The 12,235-nt window shown below is 38.8% G+C and overlaps 1 protein-coding gene across 1 annotated transcript; it reads left to right on the top strand.

Annotated features, from left to right (window-relative positions):
• Positions 1-3,936: 3,936 nt before the first annotated feature.
• LOC116314388 (alpha-2,8-sialyltransferase 8F-like) lies at positions 3,937-11,295 on the top strand. Its single transcript, XM_031732396.2, has 7 exons — positions 3,937-4,126; positions 5,226-5,300; positions 5,437-5,511; positions 6,471-6,615; positions 8,984-9,096; positions 9,180-9,272; positions 9,770-11,295. Exons 1-7 carry the CDS (start codon positions 4,026-4,028, stop codon positions 10,257-10,259), a joined length of 1,092 nt encoding a protein of 363 aa, XP_031588256.2. The 5' UTR covers positions 3,937-4,025; the 3' UTR covers positions 10,260-11,295.
• The last annotated feature ends 940 nt before the right edge of the window (positions 11,296-12,235 follow it).

The raw sequence follows: 12,235 nt of genomic DNA on the forward strand, positions 1-12,235 counted from the left end.
CTTAGTCGTCAGGACCTTCTGAGTTTGGGATTACGCTGTGCAAGGAACATTACGTCAGACTATCACCACTTCCACAGCATTCTGAAGGAAATAATAAGAACTCCGGGGTTTCCGTGGTTGGTTCTTTCCAGCAGCAAGAGGAAACGTAAACAAAGGAGGCAAAAGCGTGGCTGCAGGGCGGGCCCGCTAGCACAACTAAAGAAACAACCATTTACGCCACTGCTTCTGAGTAGCTTCCTCTCCAACATCAGGTCCATAACCAACAAAATCGACGAACTGAGATTACAGACTGCAGCCAACAAGTGTGTACAGGACAACAGCATTATACTACTCGGAGAGACTTGGCTGCAGCCATCAATTCTGGAGTATTGAATTGGCAGGCTGCACGGTCAACCGTCACGACAGGAAGAGCCACTCCAGACGCAGTGCACATTATAGCTGGGGGCTTCAACCATGCTGACTTTAGGTCAGTGCAACAAGGGGGCAAAACACACTGGATAAAGCCTACAGCAACATCCAAAAAGGCTACAGAGCAACCCTCCTACCACATCTCGGTTAGTCAGATCACACGTCCATGCTGCTGATCCCTGCATACATTCCTGTTAGGAGGAGCCTTTCAGCTCATTTTTCAAATAAAAAAAATCAACATGTTCTTCCCATTTAAATAGTTGGTCCATATAGATGCCCAAATACAAATACTTTGTGGCTGACCACTAGAGGGCTCCACTCACACCCAGTGTTGAGGAAATGTGTTACTGTGTTTTGTGGCGCGATGTGAGAAGAGGAATAAAGCAGGAGTGAGAACTAAGAGCTCCTTGTCGTCTGTTTACCTCCACAACTTAATATTTAAATATTTAATATTTAAGACTGCAAAGAACCTGTCAACATCAGCCAACGTTGTTAGTAAGTGAAAGATGCTTTCTAATAAAATTATAAAAGGTCATTGTCTGTAATTTACCTTTACCTTTAATTCACAATTTTACAATATAAAGTGCCTTGAGGCAACTGTTGTTGTGATTTTTATAAATAAAATTGAATAAAAAATGAATTGACATCATGAAATTGTTATTAAAGGCAGGAGTTAAGCATGCTGCATATCAAATTCTCTGATAAATGTTACACAGTGGAAATTATTGCTTGTTTTGTAGTTCGTTTAATCCTGATCTTAGTGTTTATTTGTATGTGTAGTAGGCTACTGACTTTATGTGCATGGTTTTATATTGCAGGTACCTGTTGAGGTGTGGTTGTGCCCTGAGGCGGCCTATCAGCTGTCAAACGGAGTTGTTAAAAGAAAAAGGAAGGCACAGACTTGAGAGGAGGAACGCAGTTCTAGTTGCTCCTCTGGGTTTATGGATCTTGTCACTCTCCCAGTCGCCTCTAGCTCCCGCCCTCTACGTCCTGAAATAGAATTTCTAAGAACACTGGTTCGTGGTCTTTTATTGTAAAGAGCTCCAGACTCCTTGCAGGGTCTCGGTCATGTTCCTTAGGCGAGTGGAGGAGACGTTGAAATCCAGCTTGAAGGACCAAGCTGTCAGAATAACAATGAACAAAAATGAGCAACAGTCAAGAACTGGGGTGTTAATTCTTGGTAGGGAGCAAAAGCCTAAAACAAGTGTGTTGTATAGGCCCTTTGTTACTATCAACCTATTCCAGAAATGATGATTTCTTTTCATTTACCATACCTATGAACAATGCACATATATATGTATATTACGCCCAACCAGACCTTGTTGATCCAGGCAACATCCAAGCCAGTATGACTTCATGTTTATCTCTCTCGCTCATGTATGCGGTAGGGTCGCTTAGCATGGGGGGGGTCTAGCCTTAGGACCCTTACTGGATGCAGACGCACCAGGTGGGAATTGAATTTACAATCCTCCACTCCAAAGGCATGTAGTCCACTACACTATCCAGCTTATAGCAAGGGCTCAGGAAGAGCTGGAGAAGGCAGCCCTTGCCAGCTGAATAAAGGGCACAGGTAACAATACCACATGTACCAGTTGTTGCATTGCAGAGGTCTTCAAGTATAAAAACAATAATAAACACAGTTACAATGATTTGGTTCTATAACATTTTTTTTATCATTACTTTATTATGGATTAGGTGCCAGCGTTGTTAAGTGTGGATAATTAAATAATAGATGCAAATTATGCATTTTTCTCAGATGAAGAACAAGTGGAGAGTGATAGATGTGATGAGGAGATGGAAGAAGGAGGAGACGCAAAGAGTGAGTCACAGCCAGTTTATTTCACAGTTTTTTTTAATCTCTTGCCTTATTCTAAGAAGTGTCAACAATCTTTGTATTTTATTATTATCTCATAACACTTGTTATGTGCATGGGTTTCTGTCCTATTGACTTTTTAACGTCTATAGTCTCACATCAACACAGCCCTGCCCTCCAGCACTATTAGCACCAGGAGCAGCAGCAACCCCTTTACAGCAACATTGTACCCCATCAGGTAAAACATTGGCTATGTTTGCTATGTATTGTCCCCACCTGATGACAATGGTGTAGTATGATGTGATTCCACAACAGATTCTTGGTGAATGTGGCTGGTTATTATTCAGTCTGATTCTATTTGCCCCTTTTTAACTTTGAGCATCCGCCCCTTCAAACATCTCTGCACAGCCCTGCTAACACAGGACCTGGGAGATTTATCTGGTCCTTCAGCTGATCCATCTACTGTTTACTGAAGCCTTAACAGAAACGGTCTCGGTGAAATGGTTGCTATCAAGATGCCATTCTTAAGGAAAGCAGAGAGAAAAGGCTAAGGTAAGGCAGAATGCACAAAGACCTGGATGGACTGAATATCAGAATCAGCATACTTTATTAATCGCTAGGGAAATTATGTGGATTACAGTAGCTCCAGTACAGTAACATTAACAAAAACAGACGCTCAACTTGCGGCCCCAGCATGCAACAGCATAGAGGATAGCACTGGCCACAACAGACTCATAGAAAATCCTGAGAATTCTCCGACAGATGTTGAAGGACCTCAGAAAATAGAGACGACTCTGGCCCTTGCCGTAAAGTGCAGTAGTGTTTTTAACCCAGTCCAGTTCATTGTCTATAATATAGAATAATTTAATATATTGTCTATATTGTCTATATCTGTGGAAATTTGAGCAAATAGTTGATCAATAATATTTGTTTCGGGAGGCATCTGTTTCAAGAGCTTATGTCCAAGATCCAGATTACAAAGAGCAGTAACAATGTGCAGGTATGATAAGTGACAACATAAAAGAATGATAAGAAATGCTGCCACAAATTGGACACTTGCATGAACTGATATGCGACATGCTTGTATAATTTAGTTTTAAGTACAATTTAAGATGTAAGTTAAGTTTAAAATGTGTATACATTATCAGGCATGCTTTTATTTAAGTTAATCTTGAAATAAGTGTTTTTCCAGTATTAATCTAATCACTGCAAGAAATTAATTCTGCTAACACTACTCATTTGGCAACAGAGAGTAAGTAAATTATCAGTTCCTACTTCTCTATTTTTTCCAGCTGTTAGTTACTTAGTTAGAGAAACACCAGCTGAAAGCTTTTGCATGTTCATATGCATTTGGTTGGTATTAAGAGTTCCTCTGATTGGAAGTATGGCCTTACCCCCTTGACTTTCCTCTGCACGCAATAGGTCTTGAAAGTATTTCCTTGCACACCCTCACACTGATTCATACTTTCTAGTGATCGTCAATGAGGAAGAAAAAAAAAGTCAAACCAAACAGAAAGAGAATAAAGGAGGGAGGCGGGAGTGATGAGTGCTTAAAACAGCAGGCAGTCATGAGGCAAAGGATTCATTGTCTTCAATGAGCTGGCATGTATTTGTATGAGTGTGTGTCTGAAGTACTGTGAGGTAGAGCAATCTGAGTAGGAGTGGGAAATTAAAAACCTGGGCACTGCACTGGGATAGGGCAGATAAAAAAAAGTGTTGTGAAAGGTAAAAACAGGAGAAGGAGGAAGAGGGAGAGAGAAAAGTTGGACAGTCTAAAGGTTAAGACTAACAGGAGGGGAGAGGTATGAGGGGACATCATATAAAGTCTTTCTTCTCTTTCATGATCACTCTCCTCGGTTTGGGGACCCTGATAACCACTCTCATCTGGTACAAGTTGGACAGCAAGTAAGTACATAACTACCTTTGTGCCTAGAGAGCAAAAACTAAAGAGGCTGTTGAAGAAGTATTATAAAAAACATAGTATCATTAAATTAATTAAAGTTCCTGAAATTGAAGCTAAAGTGTCAAAAGTAAAGCACTTCTTCAGTGTTTCTGTTGTGATGTTTCTGGATAAGGTCAAACCTTTTACCAGCCTTGAAACACTACTCCACATCCAGAAAGAATTTATCAGCATATTATTTGTTGTTAAAGTACATACACCTTCAGAAGTAAATTTATCACCCATATTCCTCAAATATAGTCTACAAATTCAATCTCATTACCTCCTAATTTGGTTATACATTGTTTTCATGTATAACGAAATGATCAGCAGATCATCTTCTACCGTTCAGGTCCGTTTTTCTGATGAGTCTCACCTGTTGTTCCAGGTGGGAGGTGGTGGTGTGGACCGTTGTAACGATCTGTTAGCTCTGTATGCAGAGTGGAGTGGGTCAAGTGTGGGTGGCAGGTAGGACGTGATGTGGCATCGGACCAGTTTCTCGAAACACTTACTAATAACAGCTGTTAGAGCAACTGGTCGGTAGTCATTGATGCTGCTAATGTTGTTCCATTTATGCAGTGGGACAATTGTGGCGGACCTCCATGCAGGACTGGGACAGTGAAGTGTTGAAAATCTAAGTAAGACTCACATTCTTTTAGGACCCTCCTGGTCACTCCATCTGGACTGGGAGCCTTCCAGGGGTTCACTGCCTTCAGTGTGCACCTCACCTCAAATTCCTGCAGAAGGAGGCTTGGGCTGCTGCTGCCGCCTGATGTTTGAGCTTGGCTGCCGCTGGTCCTTCACCTCGAAGTGTGCAAGGAAATGGTTTAGCTCCTCCGCAAGCGCTGCATTGCCCTCAGTTATTGAGATTTTGCCAGGCTTGTAATTGGTTATGTGCTGAACTCCCTGCCATACCTGTCATGAATTGTTGTTGCTGAAGTGGTCTTCAATCTTCCTCTTATGCACTGTATTGGCCACTCTGATACCCCTTTTCAGATCAGATCTAGCTGCACTATCTGCATTTTTCAGCTGTCTAATCTGTCAAAAAAACATTTTCTTTTGCAGTCATGAGGAACCTCACCGACCACCTCCTCAAAAGAAACATGCCCCAAAGCTGTCAGAAATTTGCAAAGGCTGCAAGTGAGAGAAAACATAACTTGTCATACCGTTTCCCTGAGAAACCGCTTTGTTTATGCCATCATCAAAAATATAGTCATGCCAGCTGCACAGGTATGATTCTGCTGACTGTGTTTGGATGTGTGTGTGTGTGTCACAGGGAAATCATTGACAAAGTACATCAGCGTTACAATCAAACCTGGAAGAAGAACGAGAAAAATTACTTAAAATTCAGGTAAGGATCTCATTTCAAATGCTTAATGTTTTTTCTATGAAAATTACAAAATAGAAGTCAAAAGATTACCAAATAACGCAAATAGGAGCCTAGTCATGCATATAAGATGTTATGGAATCCAGTATATCATCCTGAGGGGAAATGTTCATAATGGGCTGGTTTATATTTTTCACAGTAGATGAAAGTGACATGCAGAAAAATAACCTGAAATTGCTATGTGATTTATTAAATTTTATATGAACTGAATCAAAAACAGCTATAGACAAACAAGGAAAAGTAAAGACGCACAAGGAGTTTAGGACAGAGGAACTGTAAGAAAACTGATGGCACAACAAAGAATTGAGAGATACTTGCCATATGGACAAATGATGCTATAAGCATATAATGGAGACGTTTTGAGCTGGATAAAACATTATCAGGAGTTGCGTTTGTCTTTGTTGCTTACAGCTGTTGGAGACAACAGTCACAGTGGTGGTGGGACCTAATCTAAGCCCTAAAAAATAAAATGAGATAAAAAATCCAGTAACATATGGGGTTAACCTTTTTTCTGTTATCATTTTTACAGTAAAACTGGAGCTAATTGTTTTGTTGATTGCTCCTTTTTCCATCTTCCTTTGTTTAACTATGGATTTTAACTTTCCTAACAAGATAGTGTTGGATGGTTAAGATCAAACAACAGGTGAGCAAATAACTCACCTTTTGTTTGCTCGCCCTTCCCTGTCCTTACACGTTATCTCTCTCCGTTGACTGTTAGTCACATTCAAATCTTTCCATTGAACAGGATAAGAATAAAAAAATATTGTTCCTTGCCATGACGTTCAGAAAGACATTAATGACCTTTTCTTTTGTTGGCAATAACTACTAACATAAGTTAAACATGCAGCTACATCAGAAACTTATGAACCAGCTCATCTGGTAAATAGTCAGCCAATGTTAACTAAGTGTTTGTTGTTTCTCAGAGACAATCTGAGAGTTAATTGCAATGGCTTTGACAACGCCATTATTACTCAGAACAATACTCCTCTAGGATCGAATATTGTTTACAGTGGGGAAAGGAAGAGGACTCTTCAGGTGAAATGGGACTATTTTGACTTGTTCTCAAAGGTAGGTTCATTTTCATCCATGGAAACTATGTATGTGCCTCTTCTTTGATATCTTCATTCATTCTCATGTGTTTTGTTTGACCACAGTTATTATTTTGCAAATCTTCATTGTATATTTCCTTTTGTATCTTTTACTGAACTCTGTCTCTTGCTTCTGAAATGAGCATTTGGAGGTAATTTTGTTTGTGCTGTTCTAACCTGAAAAAGTGTGAACAGTATTTTGTCTCATTTGATTTTCTTGGGTTCTACACAAGTATATTGTGTATAGTATTTATAAATAAACTATTTAAAAGTAAATAAGGACAAACTTTTATCAACATTAAAATTACAGTCAGTATTTTTCTGAGGTTACTGAATAGTTTGTTTAATACTTTTAATAGAAAAAATGACATTTTACCCATATAAATACACAGATACATTAAAGCTTCATGTGTAAATATGAAGCACAGATATGATCGGTCTTTCTCAATTAATAGACTATGTACCACAGACCGTCAAGCTGGCAGTGATTAAACTGTTACTTAAAAAGTCATCACTTGACCCAGGTGTCTTAGCTAATTATGGGCCAATCTCAAACCTTCCTTTTATCTAGATTTTTTTTTTTGAAAGAGTAGTTGTGAAACACCTGATCATCTGCAGACAAACGGTTTATCTGAAGAGTTTCAGTCAGGGTTCATCACAGCACAGAAACAGCTTTAGTGAAGGTTACAAAAAATCTTATGACCTCTGACAGTGGACTCATCTCTTGCTTGTCCTGCTAAACCTCAGTGCTGCATGCGACCAGCGTTGACCGCAATATTTCATTAGAGCATTAAAGTTACTTTGATTTAGTGGTATATAAATAACACTGAATTGGTGGGGAACATGGTGGGTTCCATAAACCAGCACCTCATTCTATGTAATTTTAGTAGATTAGTAGATCTTGCATTTCCTGTATGTGGCTCGAGGCTGTTCATATATGTAGTGAAAAAAAAAAAAGGTTGTGAAGAGAAACTGTAGGTGTTTGTGTGTCGCAGAGAGACATTTAAATATGTGCCTGCTCTAGCTGTTGCTGTCACTGTCACTCATGGTTGTCGGCAGAAGTGAGCTTCATTGACTCATTCATTTGTCATGATCTCCTTTTGCAAAATTTTATAGCCTCTTCCAAAGTAAATAAAGGTGGGTGCTTCTTATTTGACATTGATGGTTAAGGTAAACACTGATCTGATAAACTATACAACAGGGAAAAAGTCAGGGCCACATCTGGTCCAGAGTCACTTTGCTATCTGATATGTCTGTGAAAGTTCTCAGTCATCCAGGTCATCGTAGTCTAAGGAGCTTGGAAAGAAAAGCGTCTGGACTTCTTTAAGTTGCTTGAAAAGTCTTTGCTATCTAAGTATACTCACTACAGATGAACACAGAAATTTTTAGGTGACTTGGGGGTAAAACATAAAATGCTGCAACATATTGAACTGACTCTATATGTTTTTTATTTCCTGATTTATTTAAAGTGTTTATATTAGGTATTAATATTATTAAAAGATGTTAAAATAAACATAGATTTTCACACAAACATTATATGAAATATGCCACCTGGTCATTATGGGGTACAGTCTGATTTTAATGTTTTTCATGTCTCTTGGCTAACTAAAACATGTTTGTTGTATAGCAGCCACCACAGCTAGGATTATGCACTCGAACTAGAAGGGATAAGAAAACAGAACTGAAGTGGCTGAAATCTACTGACATCTAGCAGTTTTTCATTGTAACCTCAAAATCAATGTGATTATGAAAATGAAATGCAACATTGTACAGGCTCAATGACAACCTACAATATTATGATGAACCATTTTCTGTATCAGTTTATAACTGCACACAAAGAAAGTCAAATATTAAGAAATATTTGTGATTATACACATATAATGATGCACATTTTGTAGTCTGGTCTGCCTCAAACCTCAAACTTGACTGGTCTGCAGAGCCATAGAAGAGAGAAAGTGACTGAAAATCTATACCGTTAACATATTTAAGTGAAATTGTTATTTAAGTCCTGGGGCCTTTTGCATCTCTGCAAAAGTAGCAAAGCAGATTAAAGTTGATCTTATTTGGAAATGTCTAAAATTGGAGCATATCCCGATTGATGTAGCAGGGCACACTGTCCATTAGAGGAGCTATTCTATTTATAAGACTTTGTATTTATATAGTCTGTCTCTACCTCTTTTTACTTTTGTGTGCAATTCATTTTCCAAAAGAGAAAAAAACCCACAATAAACAAAGTTATTTGTCATTTTTAAATTTCTAATATTTATGAATATACAATTTGTGATTATATTTGACATCAGCAACAATGTAAATGTTTTTTTATAATGCCTTATCTGTCGCTATTCCAGGAGAATCCTTTCTCAAATAAGAAATGGGACACTTGTTCGGTTGTTGGGAATGGTGGGATCCTGTCTGAGAGCAGCTGTGGAAAAATGATTGATTCAGCTGACTTTGTTATCAGGTGAGAAAAGTGTCCAATGTAGACCAAATTCAGAGTGGAAATTCCATGTAACCATTTCTGTGTCTACTTTTTTGTTTGTTCAGGTGCAACTTACCTCCTTTGGAAAATGGATACGAGAAAGATGTTGGCATCAAAACTAGCCTTGTGACAGCAAACCCAACCATCTTCTTTAATAAGTGAGCAAGAAAATGAATCCTTGTCACTAGGGATGGGAACTGATAAGAATTAAGCGATTCTGATTCTATTATCAGAATCACTTTCCAATTCGATTCCTTATCAGCTCTCTTATTGAGGCTCATTTGGGTTCTCATTGGGTCCATGTTTAGAGTCACCATCATTGCTAAGCAACACATCAAGATATTACATTCAGCAACTTACTTGCATGCTGTGTGGTCAAATGTGTGTATATGTTGTAGGTATTTCCCAATAAGAATAAGAATAATGAAGTTAGTATAAATGAAATGTCTAAATCCACACTGTAGGTCACACCGCTATTTTTCTTCTCTGGCACATGAACTTAAAACATCTGATAACACAAGTACAACAAACGTGACTTATAGGCAAGCACTGGCAACTAGTTCTTGTAGAGAACCGGCTCTCGATTCCCATCCCTACTTGTCACCTCACATTACTTATGTGTTGTTGCTCAAAGTCAGATGTTTCTTTCGCACAGGTATGGCTCGCTGGCTGGACGTCGCCTTCCATTTGTGGAGAGTCTTCGCAAGTACGGCAACTCTCTGCTGCTCCTTCCTGCCTTCTCTTTTGGCATGAGTACTGCTGTGTGTCAGCGAGTTGCATATACAATACAAGACTTTAAAAGCCCTATTCAACCTGTTTTCTTCAACCCTCAGTACCTTGATAGCCTGGCTCAATTCTGGCGCTCTGAAGGCCTGAAAGAAGTGCGGCTGAGCACTGGATTAATTATGGTTAGCATGGCCCTGGAATTGTGTGAAAATGTGCATCTGTATGGATTCTGGCCCTTTAGTAATCACCCATATGGCCTCTATAATCTGACTAACCACTACTTTGATGACGTACCGCCTCAAGCAATTGTCCACTCAATGCCGGCTGAGTTTGATCGCTTGTTGCAGCTTCACACTGAAGGGGTACTCAGGCTTCACCTAGGAGACTGTAAATCAGATGAAAATATTTCCCAGGGATAGACAACAGCACAGAAGCAAAGCACAGAAGCAAGTACCTCTGATAGCCTCAGGATGAAACCAGTAAACTTTTTGCCTTTGTAAGGCCATTGCGCTGTACATTTTTGTACTTTACCAGAAATATCTCTCACCCTGTATTCTGAAATACCTCTGTTACATGAAGATCCATCCATCCATCCATCCATCCATCCATCCAATCTCTTGATTTTTAGACAGAAAACTCCAATGCACTTAATATAAGGACTATTTTGACATTTTGTCAAAAAATGTAACCATGAAAAGTACTTTCATACCTTATGAAGATGAATGTATAGTGCCTGAGAAAATCAGACAAATGTTGTAGTTCTGTGATATCAGTTTTGCACTTTTGCACTAAGTGAGATTCATGCTTCTGTGTTAACTCTGCACCACAGGTACTGTACAGCATAACTTCAAACCTCCCTAATACCCAGTGCCATAATTCAGTAACTTGACCTGCACTTCCATAGAAATGTAATTACACACTGAGTGGATGCAACCTACAATGACTGTGATTGGCCCGATCAGTGCTGTCACTTCCTAAGCATTTCCAGCTACTTCTTTTACTGCTGCCATTTTCTAAATTGACCGGCAGGGAATGGATGAACTTGAAGAGAGAAACTTGCTGACCACTTGTGTCTCCTGGTCTCTGTATAGATTCAGTGCTCAAGTACAAATTACACATTATTTTCATTAATATTTCTGGATGTGATTCAGGCAAGAGGCAGTGGATTGTGTCCATTTATCTTTGTATTGGTCCTTCATAAAAACAACTTTTAAAATCCCACTCCCGCTGAATTTCTGACCATTACTGCTCGCTGCCATGTTTTTCACTTTTGCCCAGTACACAGTATTTCTGTCCAACCCCACACTAGGTTTATTCAAATTCAGCAAAAATCTCACAGCACTGATAGCTCTTTGGCCTTGATTGGTCTGTTGCAATGTTGATCATGGACCAACATTTTTATGATGGTCCAGGAACAACACAGGCATGTGGATATCAAATACATGTGTTGTCAGGACACTGTGGGTTAGGTGTATTCTGGTTGTACTGTTACTGCTCATGGCTGTTCATTGTTGTTTCATCAACAGTATGAGATGAGAGGGAAAAATAAGTGAAAAGGAATAAAAACTTATCAAAATTTTTTGGAATAGTGGGTGTGGGGACATTCACTTGTGAGTGGCAAAAGATTTCTCTAAACATCTAAGATGTCAATATTTATCATCGTTAAATGCCTGAAAACATGCCAAGATTTACCATGACAATACAATGTATTTACTCTTGCACTCAGTTCATATGTAATGACTGGAAAACCACATGACACTGCAATTGGCTGGTAGAATGGAAGCATGAATTATTTCTGTAAAAAAACACAGCTTTTATCTTGAACTTTCTGAGTAGATGTTCAACAGAGATCTTGAAAGTGAGTCTAGTAATCTGTCAGAAGTAAGTATTTGGAGCAATTAACCATTTAAATGTTATGGTGTAGACAATACCAGATATTTAGTTTTATCAATTAAGCATAAAATACTCACGTTTTAAGGTGAGAGACAGATGTTAAAAGAAGCTAGCACCTGCAATGTCCTGATGAAGGGAAAAGCCATCATCTGGTATATAAAATGCTACAATCTGTGTGAAAACAAACATTACTTATTTAATTTTTTTTTATATATTTCCAAGTCTGAGATGGTTTGGGCATGTGCAGAGGTGGAATAGCGCATACATTACACAAAGCATGTTGAATATAGAGCTGCCAGGTAGCAGAAAAAGGAAAACTAAGCAGGTTTGTGGATGTAGTGAATCAGGACATGCAATGGGTTGATAGGAGGAGGGCACTAGAGATAGGGTGAGATATCTTATTTGTGAGATTCTTCTTCTTCTTCTTCTTCTTCTTATTATTATTATTAAAACAACAGCAGAATCCATCAGTTAACTTATGCAAAGTGTGGAGCCCACATTA

The sequence above is a fragment of the Oreochromis aureus genome, linkage group 4 (assembly GCF_013358895.1).
Source record: "Oreochromis aureus strain Israel breed Guangdong linkage group 4, ZZ_aureus, whole genome shotgun sequence".
Taxonomy (NCBI): Eukaryota; Metazoa; Chordata; class Actinopteri; order Cichliformes; family Cichlidae; genus Oreochromis; species Oreochromis aureus.